Source organism: Erythrolamprus reginae, chromosome 7, assembly GCF_031021105.1.
Source record: "Erythrolamprus reginae isolate rEryReg1 chromosome 7, rEryReg1.hap1, whole genome shotgun sequence".
NCBI classification, from domain to species: Eukaryota; Metazoa; Chordata; class Lepidosauria; order Squamata; family Dipsadidae; genus Erythrolamprus; species Erythrolamprus reginae.
This window is the reverse complement of record NC_091956.1, coordinates 72,147,359-72,165,435: the sequence shown is the minus strand read 5'-3', so window position 1 is coordinate 72,165,435 and position 18,077 is coordinate 72,147,359. Positions and strand designations below refer to the sequence as shown.

The window sequence follows — 18,077 nt, the reverse complement described above, 5'->3', positions numbered from 1 at the left end:
AAATAAGTGAGGCAGTAGTATTATTATTATTATTATTATTATTATTATTATTATTATTTGTTATTTATTAGATTTGTATGCCGCCCCTCTCCATATGCTTAACATTCTTTTCAGATGTCCAGGTCAAAAATTATTTAAAACACTTCATACTTTCCAGGCATGAATGAATCTAGGATTCCAAATTCTAAAATATGATTAGTCTGAACAGTCTGGGTAGCCTCTCTACTAAGGACTGAATGGTTGGAAGTGCAATTTCTTGTAAAATCTACACCTGAGGAACACATGTTCTAGGATCTCAATATCACTCAGGCATCTTCTATATGAAAAAGGTATCTGATTGTATCTTCCATATATAATTGCAGAGGGAAGAGCATTGGAGTATGCTGTAGAGAAAGCCCAGTGATATTTAGGATAGGATAACTGGTGTAACATGGAGGCAAGTACTGTACAAATTGGTTTATGAGAATGAACAAAAGCCTTGATCTTTCCTTGGAGAGATGAGTCAGGAAGAGATTAGAGATGAGGATAAAATATTGGATGATATCAAACGGCAGTGAGATACAAGAGAATCAGGAAAGTGAATACCCTCTTAAACGTAGTTCAAATCATAGACACAGAAGTTAAAGGAAGAAAATGAATTGAATGACAGCTGCAAATGAATAGGGGAGAAGCATAAAAAGTGGAATATAGAATAGAATAGAATTTTTATTGGCCAAGTGTGATTGGACACACAAGGAATTTGTCTTGGTGCATATGCTCTCAGCGTACATAAAATAAAATATACATTTGTCAAGAATCATGTGGTACGACACTTAATGATTGTCATAGGGGTCAAATAAGCAATGAAGAATAGAATAGAATAGAATAGAATAGAATAGAATTTTATTGGCCAAGTGTGATTGGACACACAAGGAATTTCTCTTGGTGCATATGCTCTCAGCGTACATAAAATAAAATATACATTTGTCAAGAATCATGTGGTACAACACTTAATGATTGTCATAGGGGTCAAATAAGCAATGAAGAATAGAATAGAATAGAATAGAATAGAATAGAATTTTATTGGCCAAGTGTGATTGGACACACAAGGAATTTGTCTTGGTGCATATGCTCTCAGCGTACATAAAATAAAATATACATTTGTCAAGAATCATGTGGTACAACACTTAATGATTGTCATAGGGGTCAAATAAGCAATGAAGAATAGAATAGAATAGAATAGAATTTTATTGGCCAAGTGTGATTGGACACACAAGGAATTTGTCTTGGTGCATATGCTCTCAGCGTACATAAAATAAAATATACATTTGTCAAGAATCATGTGGTACAACACTTAATCATTGTCATAGGGGTCAAATAAGCAATGAAGAATAGAATAGAATAGAATAGAATTTTATTGGACAAGTGTGATTGGACACACAAGGAATTTGTCTTGGTGCATATGCTCTCAATATACATTTGTCAAGAATCATGTGGTACAACACTTAATGATTGTCATAGGGGTCAAATAAGCAACGAAGAAGCAATATTAATAAAAATCTTAGGATATAAGCAACAAGTTACAGTCATACAGTCAACATGGGAGGAAATGGGTGATAGGAATGATGAGAAAAACTAGTAGAATAGAAGTGCAGATTTAGTAGAAAGTCTGACAGTGTTGAGGGAATTATTTGTTTAGTAGAGTGATGGCGTTAGGAAAAAAACTGTTCTTGTGTTTAGTTGTCTTGGTGTGCAGTGCTCTGTAGCGACGTTTTGAGGGTAGGAGTTGAAACAATTTGTGTCCAGGATGCGAGGGGTCAGTAAATATTTTTCCCGTCCTCTTTTTGACTCGTGCAGTCTACAGGTCCTCAATGGAAATTAAAAGGAAATGAAGATACACAAGGAAGTTATTAGCTGAAATAAGCTGATCAGGTCTGGTCAGTACTCCAGTGGGAGACCAAGGACATTGCATTAGATCTATTGTGAAAGGAAATAATATAAATAAAAATTTAAAATGCAGAGAAATATTAAGTAATACGAATTTCAATTTTGTCACAGGGCAAGACAACAATACTTGTTTGTTTGTTTTGGTGGTACAGTCTAATGTTTTTAAATTTAACAAAATAGTTGCCCTGTTAATTGCTCTTAAATTAAAATTATGAAGAGTTGACAACTAGAAACTTCATCACTGTTTTAGAATGTTTGGAATACTGATGCCTGAGAAAAGTATTTGACATTAACAAAATTAAATGTGGAGCAAATTTACCTGTTCTTTCCTGAGTGGCAATAAAAATTCAAACAGGATGATATGATAAATACTAAATATCAATGCTAACTATTATAAATAGAAGAAAGAAAGAAAGAACGAGAAAGAAAGAAAGAAAGAAAATATAATAAGGAGACAAAAAATCCCCATTTTTTTTGCAAAGAAATAGTTCATGACTTCATATGTATTTCTTAATTATTTTATAATATGATGAATTGTATTAAAGCTTTTAACATTAACAAAAGACATTAACAAAATTAAATGTGGAGCAAATTTACCTGTTCTTTCCTGAGTGGCAATAAAAATTCAAACAGGATGATATGATAAATACTAAATATCAATGCTAATTATTATAAATAGAAGAAAGAAAGAAAGAAGGAAGAAAGAATGAGAAAGAAAGAAAATATAATAAGGAGACAAAAAAATCCCCATTTGTTTTTGCAAAGAAATAGTTCATGACTTCATATGTATTTCTTAATTATTTTATAATATGATGAATTGTATTAAAGCTTTTAACATTAACAAAAGGCATTAACAAAATTAAATCTGGAGCAAATTTACCTGTTTTTTCCTGAGTGGCAATAAAAATTCAAACAGGATGATATGATAAATACTAAATATCAATGCTAACTATTATAAATAGAAGAAGGAAAGAAAGAAAGAAAGAAAGAATGAGAAAGAAAGAAAGAAAGAAAATATAATAATGAGACAAAAAAAATCCCATTTGTTTTGCAAAGAAATAGTTCATGACTTCATATGTATTTCTTAATTATTTTATAATATGATGAATTGTATTAAAGCTTTTAAAAGCTAATTTCATAAGCAGTAAGCTCAGGAATCCACAAGTCCACTGTGGAATGAGCTTTGTTCAGCAGCTCCATGGCCAGAATCCCATATGAGCAACTTAACTCCACTTCCCACCAGATGTCAGTCATGTGCTCATCTGTCACTATTTTTCTATCTTAACTGCCAGAATTAATTTCCACAATTATGTCAGCAAGTGAAAGAGCTGTCAGTCAGAGACGATTTTGGCCTATAAATCAGCTAGTCACCACTTAACTCTCTTGAGCTAACTTGCAGGCTAAGATATAAGGGGTCAAAAGAATGCAATTATTAGTGTATTTCAGTAGTACTTCCAAAAGTTTATTCTCTTTCTCCCCCTCTTTCTTTCCCTGCCTCTCCCCCCTCCTTCCTCTCCCATTTATATATAAAGCAGTTTCAAAGCACTGCCAGTAAAACTTTCAAACAAAGCTGTCAGAGAACAGAAATGATTGGCCAGCAATATGATTACGTCAGCTGGATAGTTCGTTCTATAGAAAGCATATGGCATAATCTAAAAGAATAGCTGTGTAATCTCATGTCTTAATCACATAAACATTTATGTTTTCAAGTCTGCGGATTGTGACCTGTGGTTTTAATTCTGTGGAGCACAAATTAGAATCTTGGTATGTGCTGTTAAATTGCAAATATTGTGGCTTGAAACCGGAGTTGCTTTTTGTTAAAGAATAGATAATTTCCTGGAACTTCTGTATAAGTCTTCATCATATTCAGCACCTTAATACCAGAAATGGAATGTCTTGGCATCAGTGGCCTTCAAAGTTTGAGTGGGAAGCACTTGTTTTATAAAAGTGAACTTTTTGTGTTTGAGTTATTCAAAGCCAATGATTTTAAAAATATAATTGTAAGCTATTAGAAAAAGTCAGTCCATTTGTTTAGTTAAATATGATTTTTCACTTAATTTGCTTGGATGCAAAGTTAATTTTGGTGCATATCTGGTATAATTGAATGTATTCTGTTTATATATGCTGATTTACTACCTAAACAGCCATACAACAAAATTCTATCAAAATTAGGAAGTTTTTTTTTTAAAGCAAGTAAACTACAATCCTTCATGACCAGTATATGTATCAATTACTAGCAAGTAATTACAATATAGTATACCAATTTATTTATTAATTAATTTATTGGATTTGTATGCCGCCCCTCTCCGTAGACTCGGAGCGGCTAACAACAGTAATAAAAACAGCATGTAACAATCCAATACTAAAACAACTAAAAAACCCTTATTATAAAACCAAACATACATTAATAGTAAGGATATGTGTGTGTGTGTGTGTATATATATATGTTTGTATATGTATATGTGTATGTATGTATGTATGCATGCAGTAAAGGGCTACCAAAAGTTTTACTACCACACTGTGGGCGTGGCTTCTGCAGGATGCCCTACATTTTCTTTCAACATCTTTCAGTGCAAATTGGTGCTCTGCGGTGGAGCTCCATTTTCGCTACCCTACTGCGTTCCCCGCTGTCTGGGCAGTAGCCCACCCCTGTATGTATGTATGTATGTATGTATGTATGTATGTATGTATGTATGTATTTTCTGTCTGATAGTCTTCCTTCCTTTTCATTATCAGAAAAAATATGTATGTGTATTGTATATGTATGTATGTATGATATGTATATGTGTCTCTCTGTGTGTGTGTGTTTTGTGAAAGAAATGAGCGCAAAACAGTCTAACTACATGATAAAATGTTACTTCATCATAGAGCCTATCTACCAATTTCTGATGGCCACTGCTACATCTAAAAAGTTTATAACCATAATAAGATGTTTCAATAAACTGGTTTCACAATATCTGACCTATAATTGCTGATTGAAATAGGTGAAAGAGGATGCTACCAAATGGTTTAGTAAAATCAAGAACGATTATATTTTTAATTAACTTTTTTTGGGGTCTTCTGTTCAGTTGTGTTGAATTCTGAGAGAGTCCCTGGACACGTCCCGGCAGTTTTGGGGGGAAGGTTTTTCAGGAGTGGTTTGCCATTGCTTCCTACCTAGGAGAGACTCATTGGCTCAAGGTCACCCAGCTGGCTTTATGCCCAAGGTGGATTTAAAGCTCAGCCAGCTTTTAAACTGATGGCCTAACTACTATACAAAACTGATTCTGATTAATAATACACTGCTCAAAAAAATAAAGGGAACACTTAAACAACACAATATAAGCAGTAAGTCTTCGGAGAGGGGCGGCATACAAGTCTATTAAATAATAATAATAATAATAATAATAATAATAATAATAATAATAATAATAAAACTCCAAGTAAATCAAACTTCTGTGAAATCAAACTGTCCACTTAGGAAGCAACACTGATTGACAATCGATTTCACATGCTGTTGTACACATTCACCTTTGTACAGAACAAAGTATTCAGTGAGAATATTTCATTCATTCAGATCTAGGATGTGTTATTTGAGTGTTCCCTTTATTTTTTTTTGAGCAGTATATTACTTATTAACATGAATATTGTAGATTTAACTTCAATGCCTGAGAGCACCTCAGAGGAGGAAGGTAAATACTACTACTATATATGTCTGTTGTCATCATTAAAGTGACAGCAAGTTGTCAGTTTGAACCAGTTTAAATGTTTTCTATGTGGAAAATAAAAGATATTATAAAAATATTTAGCCAACAGAGCATCCACAAGCATTCAATGATGATGATGATGGGACTTATTTAATCTGTATTTGGACATTTAAGGCATTAAGGTTTGCCATGACTTTTTTATTGATACAAAAGACATGAAGTAGACCCAGTAAGGTCAATCAGAATCTGTTTTTCTCAGCAAAAGAAAAGCAGACCAGTTTGAGAAAATGGGTTGTGTGATTCCTCCTATTTTTTTTTTCCAAACCAGAGTTTAAGTCAGCAGACTTTCAAGTGGGTCTCGATAGAATCCCAGAGGAATTCCAGTTGGAGAAGTGCATTTTTATTTGAACAGAAGCTTCACTTATTGAAGGGTCCAGTTACCCAGAGATTTGTAGGATGATGTCATCACCATGAAGATAACACACTATCTCCCCCTTTCAATTCTATCTCTCCCTTTCAATTCTATAGGAGAACTATTTATGTGTGCTTCACAGCTTCTGGAAGCAATGATATGCAGGATCCTGACGAGCAAATCAAACTATAGTAACTATAGATAAAATAGAAATACTATGGATAGGCACTGTTTAGACTGAACAAACGAGGCTTTAGATTAAGGTAGAGAATTTCCGGAACAAAAAGGCATGTAGCTTTGATAAGCATGATTCCAACTTGTCACTAAAGACATACAGTGGTACCTCTACCCACAAACGCCTCTACTTATGAACTGTTCAAGATTTTTTTGCCTCTTCTCAAGAACCATTTTCCACTTACAAACCCGAGCCTCCGAAACTGTAACCGGAAAAGGCAGGGAGAAGCTTCCATGGGGCCTCTCTAGGAATCTCCTGGGAGGAAACAGGGCCAGAAAAAGTGAGGAGAAGCCTCTGAGGTGCCTTTAAGAATCTCCTGGGAGGAAACAGGGCCGGAAAAGGTGGGGAGAAGCCTCCATGGAGCCTCTTTAGGAATCTCCTGGGAGGAAACAGGGCTTCCACCTTCCCTGTGGTTTCCCCAATCGCACGCATTATTTGCTTTTACATTGATTCCTATGGGGAAAATTGCTTCTTCTTACAAACTTTTCTACTTAAGAACCTGGTCACGGAATGAATTAAGTTCGTAAGTAGAGGTACCACAGTATATGACGTCATTGGCATGGTCAACTTCCAAAACTGGATTGGGATAAACTGTTCTCATTAATCCATGCCGTTATAGGTAAACAGTGGGATTATTGTTGATTGTTACGCTTTTCTTGAAAACAATCCATAGCTGCAACTGGTGTTTCGTTGCTCAGCCGGGCAGGTAAATAGAATCATGATAGCGATTGCTTGTGCGCTACTGAGTCTATGTTAAGAAATGGGCATCTAGCCCAGAGGTAGGCTAATAAGGTGGAACGGTGACGTGTGCTCACCCCATGACTCTGAGTGCTATTGGAGTCCAGCGTAATTACGCTACTGCACCTGGGCAGGTAGGGCGTCTGCGTGCGATTTTGCTACCTGGACTCCACTATCACGCAGAGCCACGGGGGCGAGCACAAGTCACCGTTCCACCTTAGCAGCCCACCTCTGATCAAGCAAAATACATTTTAGAAAATATACTTTTTTAGTGCAGCTTGAGTCATGAGATTCGGTGGGAGAAGTCTGTTGTAGGATTACTCGTAATAGGATAGCCTAGAGTGGAGCTTGTAAAGCATGTTGCAATTGTGAACATCTTCCCCAAGAAAAGTATGGTTAAATACCATGCTTTCTACAGATAACAACTGAATGAGCCGGAGTGGCGCAGCAGGTAGAGTGCTGTACTGCAGGCCCCTGAAGCTGACTTGTAGATCTGAAGGTCAGCGGTTCAAATCTCATCACCGGCTCAAGGTTGACTCAGCCTTCCATCCTTCCGAGGTGGGTAAAATGAGGACCCGGACTGTGGAGGCAATAGGCTGGCTCTGTTCAAAAGCGCTATTGTTAACATGTTGTAAGCCGCCCTGAGTCTAAGGAGAAGGGCGGCATAAAAATTGAATGAATGAATACATACATACATACATACATACATACATACATACATACATACATACATACATACAGTGGTACTTCTACTTAAGAACTTAATTTGTTCCATGACCAGGTTCCTAAGTAGAAAAGTTTGTAAGTAGAAGCCATTTTTCCCATAGGAATCAATGTAAAAGCAAATAATGCATGCAAACCCATTAGGAAATAAATAAAAGCTCAGAATCTGGGTGGGAGGAAGAGGAGGAGGAAGAAGAGGAGGAGGACAGTCGCTGCTGAAGGAAGAAGGTGAGGTGAGGGGAATTTTTAAAAATCCAAAGCTTTAAGGCTTTAAAAAAAAAGATGGCCTCTGAGGCAGCGAGGAGAAAGACACACCTCCCATACACCCAACGCGAGGCTGCCTCTCGTACACTGCACCAGAGAGAGAAACCCAGGGGGAATGGCAGGAAACTGGCCGGGCCTTTGTGCCGCTCTTAAATTTCCTGGGAAATGTTTCTGGGCTTGGGTTCTTAAGTAGAAAATGGTTCTCAAGAAGAGGCAAAAAACACCCAGTTCTTATCTAGAAAAGTTCTTAAGTAGAGGCGTTCTTAGGTAGAGGTACCACTTTACTTGCCTGTTGATCAGGGCATTTGTAAGGGCAAACTGCTTTTAAGTGAATAATTGTATTGTATTTTATAGTCTTTGGGGTTTTTTGCTTTAGTTTTTTTATTTGTTTTACCTCATCTTTGAAATTCTTATTATATACCACTCTGGCTTCCTTTGTGCAGAATAGCAGCGGTAATCACACGAGCGATTGTGTAGATACCATAGTTTTATCTTATTAATTCAACCACAATAATATGCTTACGAAATGGGGATGTTTTTTAAGTTGTGATAGCTAAGTAGACTGTATTTAGACTGAATACCTATTGATTTTTGCCTTGAGATATTAGTGCCACTTTACCAATGATAGTGGAAAAGCCAAAATGATCATAACAGTTGAGTAAAGTACAAGAAGTAGTGTTTTAGCTACATCATATCTGTAAGCATAGGTAATATATAAATCCTTATACAGTACAGGCATTTTTTAATAATGTCTTAAATCTCAGTACCACAGGCAATTGATTATCAAATCATTTGTTGATATCTGTTAACTGACAAAAGATATATTTTTAAAAAAAATTAGCACGTGTAGACAAATTTACTAGAATTATTCTTGAAAAAGGTGGCATCCATTTTGATTTCCTAACCTAACAAATATGAAAGGAGTTGCTCAGCTGTAAATAAGACTTAGTCTAATTGAGACAAAGTTTTATAAGCCACAAAATGGTACATTTTGTGAAGTTACAGACAACATATTAAAATTTACAAACATATTTGCTATCTGCTTTATTTTTATTTTGCTGTGAATTTTTTTAAAAAAATTCTTAGAAAGCAACTAGACTAGTGCATGTGTATTTTACCAACTTAAAATCCTCAAGGGAGAGTTAATTACAGGAAAACCTTTCTAAATTGCCTATTTTCCATGATCCTGGTTTTCAACTTTCACTGAATAAGTCCAGAAATAAGAAAGTTGTTTAGTTATATCCACAAATATATTTAAAAGGAAAAAGAAATTTTTTTCCCTGCTTTCATGGTTGCTATTGGTAAACAAATTTGCAAATATTTAAAGCACTCAGGTTCAGAAAAAAATATGGAATATATTAAAAAGAGGCTATATTTTAAATTGAACTTAGAATTTGCATAAGCTAAAGACACAGATTCTAAATTGATTTGTTTTATGTATTGTGTTAATAGTTCCATTTGAAATTTCTGTTCACATGCTTACAGACACAATTAAGCTTATATGTGGCCACCAGGGATTGCCTTCCTCTGTAAATGTTTGCAGATTAAAGGTTTTTAAAAATAATTCCTTGGAACCTTAAACTCCGTATGCCTGTGATCAAAACGTAATCAGCTTTGGATAGAAGCTGGCTGGACAGGATATGTTTGACATATGTTTTCAAAGAAGATGGAGGCCAGCATGTTGCTTCTTCTACAACACAAACCAAAATGGTCTATACTTTTTCAACTCTTTTCTCTATTACAAATCCAGATAGGTTTCATGTGTTCTGCAGCTACGTCATAGCAGGTAATATATAAGCAGGGGCTTGCTGCCTCCTATCTGTTTCCTGTTGTCAGCTTTAAATACAAAGAAAATATATTTAGAGCTAGAACAATAACAACCCTGAGAACAAAATCAGACCAATGCGTCATCCATTTATTACAATTACAGAAGTTAACTCTATGCATTTTGAAGCAGAATTATTTGAACAGACAGATTATTCTTTACTCTGTTTGGAAAAAAACTGGGGTGTTTTTTTTTTAAATTTTGTGATTATGGGAGTAAGAAAGTTAGTCTTCCCGAAACTGGTCTTTTCCAGATGTATTAGATCTCCATCCTCCCCATTCCCAGGCAGCATGGCTTTTATGAGAGTTATGGGAGCTGACATCCAACCTATTTGAAGGTCAACGGGTCAGGGAAAGATGGTATAAAGCCACTTCAGCGCTGGCTACATTTAGACTGAAGGTCCGGTTGGTTTCGGTAGCTTCGTTCCTAAAGTAACTTGTGTTTTACTGCAATTTTAAGAACGAATTGGGCTGCAGTCTAACTTCGCCACATCCTTTCACTTTTGAGCCCGTGCAGCATTACAAATTCGCGCAGGTTTCTCCTCAAACTCATAGAAACATAGAAGTTTGACGGCAGAAAAAGAACTCGTGGTCCATCTAGTCTGCCCTTATACTATTTCCTGTATTTTGTCTTAGGATGGATATATGTTTATCCCAGGCATGTTTAAATTTAGTTACTGTGGATTTACCAACCATGTCTGCTGGAAGTTTGTTCCAAGCATCTATTACTCTTTCAGTAAAATAATATTTTCTCACGTTGCTTCTGATCTTTCCCCCCTCTAGCCTCAGATTGTGCCCCCTTGTTTTTGTGTTCACTTTCCTGTTAAAAACACTTCGCTTCTGAGCCTTATTTAACCCTTTAACATATTTATCGCTTGCCCCTTTCCATCCTGCACCCTTTGAAAATGTGCGCGTCTATTACATTCCGTGCGTAAAACACGCCGGTTTCTTGCGCTGGAGTTGAGTTGTTGATGCTACTACCTCTGCAAAGGAAGGCGCTGATGAACCCCATCGCTGGGTCCTCCCCCCCCCCGCCCCACGCATCTTCCAAACACTTTATGTCGAGGCACCGTGGCCGCGTACATTTCCTCCGGCGCAAGGAAAAACCCCGCTGCGCGCCGTTTGGATAGATAGAGCCGCGCTCCTACGTACATCGCAGCCTTTGCTTTTGAACGCGGAGGAAAAAGGCCGCGGGGAACGTTCCCGTTGACTTGCCCTGAATTCATAGCCCGGAATTATTCCGAGGAAGCCGGTTAGGGCCCGACTAAGTCTCCGCTGGCCACCGGAGTCGGAGCGATCCTGAGAGCTTGCGTCTCCGGAGAGCTTCTTGGCTCCGCTTTCCAAAGTCGGCGCTGCTGCGGAGTCTCCAAACAATCTACGCGATTCCTTGGAGCCTCCAGATCCTAAGCGCCTTTTTTTTTTAAACAAGGGAGAAAAATCTGCCACGTTGCCTCCCGTGTAAGTACGTTGTAATTTTTAAAAAAATCACCTTTAAAAAATAAATAAATCCAAAAGTCGCCTTGTGGGCGACTCGGTTGGTGAGGAGAGTCTCAGAAACGGGGAGCGCGTCTTATAAAAGATCTTGGCGCTGGGCGGAGAGGGAGAAGGCGACCTGTCATTCTTGCTTGCGCTTGGGGAGCAAAGCAGCCTGCAAGGCGGAGGAAGGATGTCGCCAACGCGGCGCCAGGGTCGGCCTGCTGTTTCCCCCAATAAAGGTGCGCTGCGCACCAGGCTTCGTGGCTTGAAAGGGCACCGAGGGACCTTTAGGATCCCGAGATGCCTGAAGACCTGCGGCGAGTTTAAATGTCTAAGCCTCCCGTGGCAGCCCTGGAAGGAGGGGAACCCCCCTCCCCGGCGTCTTTAGGGCCTCGAATCTTTGAAAATCGCGCCGCCTTCGCTTTCCGCCTTTCTCCCTGGCCCGGGAACCTCTCCAAAGAACCGCTTCCACTTACTTACAGCCGAACGCGTCTCCTCCACCCGGCGCGCAGAGGGCCGATTCCAGCTTTGGATTTTCCCCTTTCCACGCGCGCCTGTTTTTCCTTACCATCCTTTGGCTGATCGTTAGGCGCGCCTGTATAGGATTGCAGCCTCTAAAGCCATGTCGTTTGAGCATTGAGTCGCGCAACGCGCGTAATAATGGACTTTGGCGACCTTGTCCTTTTATCTCTTGGTTCCGCAGGAGGGAGGATCAGGCCCATGTTTCGGGTGGGAGTCCATGGACTTACCCCGTGGCCGTTGGCTAAGATCTGGGAGGAGGAGGAACTGGATTGTGTGTGTGTGTGTGTGAATTGGACAGAATCCCCCCCCCCCCGCCACTTCTGACTGTCCCCACAAAAGGGAGGGGACGCAGCTGTGAAGCCAGCCCTCCCCCTTAAAGCAATCTCTGTGGGGACTGTGAGCAAAGAATGTCCCTTCCACCAGCATATTCGCCTACCACAGTCCAAAGTGTGCAATTTCTATATTATATATAATATAGAAACTGCACACCTTTTCCGCAACGTTCTTGTTGTGAAGTTCGAAGCCCGTTCCCTTTAACAATAATCCTACCTATGTTTGGTTTAAATCGAAGTCTATTGCCCTGCTTGAGTTTCCAAAATCCAAATTTTCTTCATGCATTTGGTTGTCCCATTATTGGTCTAAATTGGTTGAAATCCACGAGCCTGAGGTTTTGCTGATATATACTGCTCAAAAAAATAAAGGAAACACTCAAATAACACATCCTAGATCTGAATGAATGAAATATTCTCACTGAATACTTTGTTGTGTACAAAGTTGAAGGTGCACAACAGCGTGTGAAATTGATTGTCAATCAGTGTTGCTTCCTAAGTGGACAGTTTGATTTCACAGAAGTTTGATTTACTTGGAGTAATAATAATAATAATAATAATAATAATAATAATAATAATAATAATAATAATTTATTCGACTTGTATGCCGCCCCTCTCCGAAGACTTACTGCTTATATTGTGTTGTTTAAGTGTTTCCTTTATTTTTTTGAGCAGTGTATTATTAATCAGAACTAGTTTTGTATAGTAGTTAGGCCATCAGTTTAAAAACTGGCTGAGCTTTAAATCCACCTTGGGCCTAAAGCCAGCTGGGTGACCTTGAGCCAATGAGTCTCTCCTAGGTAGGAAGCAATGGCAAACCACTCCTGAAAAACCTTCCCCCCAAAACTGCCGGGACGTGTCCAGGGACTCTCTCAGAATTCAACACAACCTAAGCGGACAGTTTGATTTCACAGAAGTTTGATTTACTTGAAGTTATATTCTGTTTTTTTTTTAAGTGTTCCCTTTATTATTATTTTTTGAGCAGTGTAGTTGCTCAGAATGAATTTCGTCCACTGACTTCGCCTTTAGGCATGTTAGGCCGGTTTGTCTGTCTGCTCACTTCCTTTTGGAGGATGGCAGTGGTGTGTAAAATCTCCTTCCTCTGCATGGTCTTTGATAGGGTTCTCTACTTAGTGGGACCTACTGCCGGGTATATGTTACAGCTATTTGCAGCTTGTGCCTACAAATACAAGCCAGTTGCTTTCTTGCAACCTGAGTAGTAGATGCTTGGAACAAACTTCCAGCAGATGTGGTATTTATTCATTCATTAGATTAGATTAGATTAGATTAGATTAGATTAGATTAGATTAGAAAATCCACAGTAACTGAATTTAAACATGCCTGGGATAAAGATACATCCATCCTAAGTTAAAATACAGGAAATAGTACAAGGGCAGACTAGAAGGACCATGAGGTCTTTTTCTGCCGCCAATCTTCTATGTTTCTATGTTTTTAACCTTGACTTTAAAAAATAAAACCTGCTTACAAGCCTTTTAGTGAGTGAGTGGGAGCCAGGGCTGGAAATATGTTGTTTGCTCTGAATATCATGTAACTTTGTTTAGAGTTATTTCCATGTTTCACTGAATTGCAGCCACCACTCTCTAAGTCAGTGTTTCCCAACCTTGGCAACTTGAAGATATTTGGACTTCAACTCCCAGAATTCCCCAGCCAGGCTGGGAAACACTGCTTTAACTGTTCCTTCCCCACCATTCAAACAGTCCACCAGGCTATTCTACCCTTCCCCAGGTAACTTCCTTTCTCCATCTCAAGTCTTCGGGCTGTATATAAGCAGGGCTATTTCTCCTCCCACCTCCTCATTGTAACTGTTGATAGCTGACAGCTATGTTTCTCTTTCATTTCAGCTCCAGATGAAGATGTGCTTGTTAAAGGAAAACAGCCTATCAAGAACCAGGCTTTAGGAAATCCGAATTCAGAAAGCGAGATGCTCCTGGAAGTCGATGATGATAATTTGTCATCCATGGAGGAGAAAGAACTTGAGAATTTAACTGGTAATTTCTGCTATTTATATTCTGGAACCACTGTACTGGTTTAGTTGCACCATTTCTGCATTGGCACACAAACACACGCACATAAACACACACACTCTTCACACTCTTACATACATTGGTACTAAAGGCTTCTTTCTTTCTGACCAAGTTATTTTCTGTCCCTAAGAAATAACTTTCAAATTACTGCTTTAGATTCTGTTTATTGAGGACTTCTGATAAAATATTTCAGATAGGCACATTAGATTTTCTGAACCTAATTTTTTTTTTTTTGGAGGGGGTGGCTTTTTCTAGGCATTTTTCTAAACTAGAAATCCCAGTGTCCCAATATACAGTGTTCCCTCGATTTTCGCGGGGGATGTGTTCCGAGACCGCCTGCGAAAGTCGAATTTCCGCGAAGTAGAGATGCGGAAGTAAATACACCATTTTTGGCTTTGAACAGTATCCCAAGCCTTCCCTTAACACTTTAAACTTTTAAATTTACAATTTCCCATTCCCTTAGCAACCATTTAGATTATTACTCCCCATGTTTATTTATTAAAGTTTATTAAGAAAAATGTTTTTTAAAGGCAGATGAAAGTTTGGCAATGACATATGACATCATCAGGCGGGAAAAACCGTGGTATAGCGGGAAAAAACCATAAAGTATTTTTTAATTAATATTTTTGAAAAACCGTGGTATAGACATTCCGCGAAGTTCGAACCCGCGAAAATCGAGGGAACGCTGTATTATACCAGGCTTGACAATGAATCCGAAATCGTTGTTTAATACTCGTAAGTCATTTGGTAAAACGTGGCTTCCTTTCTTCAGCATTCCTGACAATCATACTGTATTTTCCTTTTTTATTTTTTAAAGAAATGCAAAAAAAGGATATGTGATACTATAGTAGATTTGTGCAGTTTATAAAAATAAAAAGAAGCAAAGATGACTTTTTGTTTGCTTTGAGGTTTTAAGCAGTGGTGAAATCTACTTACTCCCCCCTCTTTCAGTTCAGAAGCGTGAGCATTTTCGCCCTCTGCGCTTGCAGAGCGCAGAGGGTTAAAAAAAGAAAATGGTGACGTCTGGGCGGGGGGGTGGAGCTTCACGCAACCGCCACTCCCAGTTCTACGAACCACCAGCAGTCACCGCTACCAGTACGCCCAAACTGGGCCAAAGCAGTAGCATTTCACACCTGGTTTTAAATATGTACCTAATTTTCTCCGGTCTTGAACTGAAAATTAGATACTCTTTTCTTCCCCTTTTACTTTTATAAAATACCTCCAGACGCAATATTGTGATTACTCCCCAAAAAAGAATGTTAATAGTTGGGTTTTAAATTCTGTTTCACTGAAAGTAGTGGATATGAGCTTATTGTTCATTAGGCAACATCCCTCCATAGCATTATTTATTTATTTATTTATTTATTATTTGGATTTGTATGCCGCCCCTCTCCGAAGACTCCGAATTATCCATTTTATTCTATTAATTGAATCACCAGCGTAGCCTCACAGTAAAGTAAGACATGAAAATATACTGCTCAAAATAAATAAATAAAGGGAACACTTAAAGAACACAATATAACTCCAATATAAATCAAACTTCTGTGAAATCAAACTGTCCACTTAGGAAGTAACACTGATTGACAATCAATTTCACATGCTGTTGTGCACATTCAACTTTGTACAGAACAAAGTATTCAATGAGAATATTTCATTCATTCAGATCTAGGGTGTGTTCTTTGAGTGTTCCCCTTTATATTTTTGAGCAGTGTATATCTCACGCCAAAATAATATTCTAGTGATTAAAAGCGAGCACAGTTATTGTGGCTGTTGTAGAAGCACAATTATTTTGTGCTTCTACAAAAGCCACAATAATTGTGCTTGCTTTTAATCACTAGAATATCATTTTGTATTTATTTATTTATTTATTTATTGTTGTTGTTGTTGTATTATATTATTTATTATTATTTTGTAGAAGCACAATTATTGTGGCTTTTGTAGAAGCACAATTATTTTGTATTATTATTATCATCATCATCATCATTATCATTATTGTATTATATTATTTATTATTTTGTAGAAGCACAATTATTGTAGCTTTTGTAGAAGCACAATTATTGTAGCTTTTGTAGAAGCACAATTATTTTGTATTATTATTATTATTATTATTATCATCATCATCATCATTATCATTATTATCATCATCATCATTATTGTATTATATTTATTATTATTTTGTAGAAGCACAATTATTGTGGCTTTTATAGAAGCACAATTATTTTGTATTATTATTATTATTATTATTATCATCATCATCATTATTATCATCATCATCATCATCATCATCATCATCATTATTGTATTATATTATTTATTATTATTTTGTAGAAGCACAATTATTGTGGCTTTTGTCAACCGATCTTGCCGGAGCGCCCAATCTGATCCATGCCTTCCTATCCTTTCCCACCCCGTTCTACATTCATTACTTCTGCTAATACATTCATACTGTAATAGAGGTGAAAGGGAAGTTTAATTATATAATCTTGACAATGGCAATAGGATTAAGAAGTAATCCTTGCTAATAAAATACTGCAGGTTGGAAATGAAGTTGGAATTGTCAGGGGTTTTTTCAACAGGACCTGAGGTGCCCCGGCTCTTGCAGCTGTCTCCTTGGCCCGTAATTGAATGTCTGAAAGTGATTGAAAAAATGTTATTCCTTCCCAGGATTACATGCTAATGTACAGGGGGCAAAGGGAGACAGCGAAAGAACACAGGGCTGCTTATTTCATCCATTTGCGGGAACGAGCTTTGGGAAATCACCGCAGTCGTCCGGCTCTCAGATGCCCATCTGCAAACACAATGTATTTGTACGCTGGGAATAGAGGCCGAAGCTGCTCCGATCAGAACGGAGCATCTTCTCCCATTGTCCTACTGGCACACATTGAGATTGATGCAAGATTAAAGACCATCACAACCTCTTAACAATTGACAGAAATGACAATTCATCTGGATTTTTCTTTTTTCTTTTTGGCAGTTATTCACCCATTGATTCCCTACCTGTGCACACCTCATTTATACCTACTTTATTAATGCAAGAGGTTACATGTCACACGTACATTTTGCAATTTTAAAAAAAAACAACCCAAAGGCCAGGATGATAAATCTTCTCTTTGTTGCTCTCAGAATTCCCTGTTTATAAACCACTAAGACGACAAATATAATCCACTTTCCTTCCCTGGATTCTGCTTTATATAACACCCTGCATATTGTTAGAACTGCGTCCAGCCTATTGTTTTGAGTAGTACACTGATCTGCTTCTGTGATAAGCCCTGTGGAGATGTGATTATTCCAATAAAAATGCATTCAAATGGAAACCAGCGCTCCAGCTGTTTATTCCCACAGTCCCTGAGCTGCACTAGCCATGTATGGAGAGCTTGAGACATATTTAACTGACAGTTGAGGCACAGTATTATTTTCAGTTGCTAGCACTGTATATTTAACTTTTGAATGTATGTCTGGGCTGTATAAATAAAACCGAGCAGGGAATCATAGATTTTTAAAATAGGTCCGTCTTTCCTTTCCTTCCTTCCTTCCTTCCTTCCTTCCTTCCTTCCTTCCTTCCTTCCTTCCTTCCTTCCTTCCATCCATCCATCCATCCATCCTTTCTTTTTTCCTTCCTTCCTTTTTTCCTTCCTTCCTTCCATCCATCCCTTCTTTTTTCCTTCCTTCCTTCCTTCCTTCCTTCCATCCCTTCTCCCTTCTTTTCTTTTTTTCCTTCCTTCCTTCCATCCATCCATCCTTTCTTTTTTCCTTCCTTCCTTTCTTTTTTCTTTCCTTCCTTCCTTCCTTTTTTCCTTCCTTCCTTCCTTCTATCCATCCTTTCTTTTTTCCTTCCTTCCTGCCTTCCTGCCTTCTATCCATCCATCCATCCTTTTTTTTCCTTCCTTCCTTCCATCT

At 37.9% G+C, this 18,077-nt stretch overlaps 1 protein-coding gene across 6 annotated transcripts in view; it reads left to right on the top strand.

The window, feature by feature from the left end:
• The window catches only part of LRBA (LPS responsive beige-like anchor protein), a 453,900-nt gene that overhangs the window by 223,339 nt on the left and 212,484 nt on the right, over nucleotides 1–18,077 (top strand). For all 6 annotated transcript variants that reach the window (XM_070757811.1, XM_070757810.1, XM_070757809.1 and 3 more), the window contains one exon: nucleotides 13,998–14,144. In XM_070757811.1, the coding sequence (XP_070613912.1) occupies nucleotides 13,998–14,144 (147 nt within the window). The remainder of the gene's footprint in view (nucleotides 1–13,997; nucleotides 14,145–18,077) is intronic.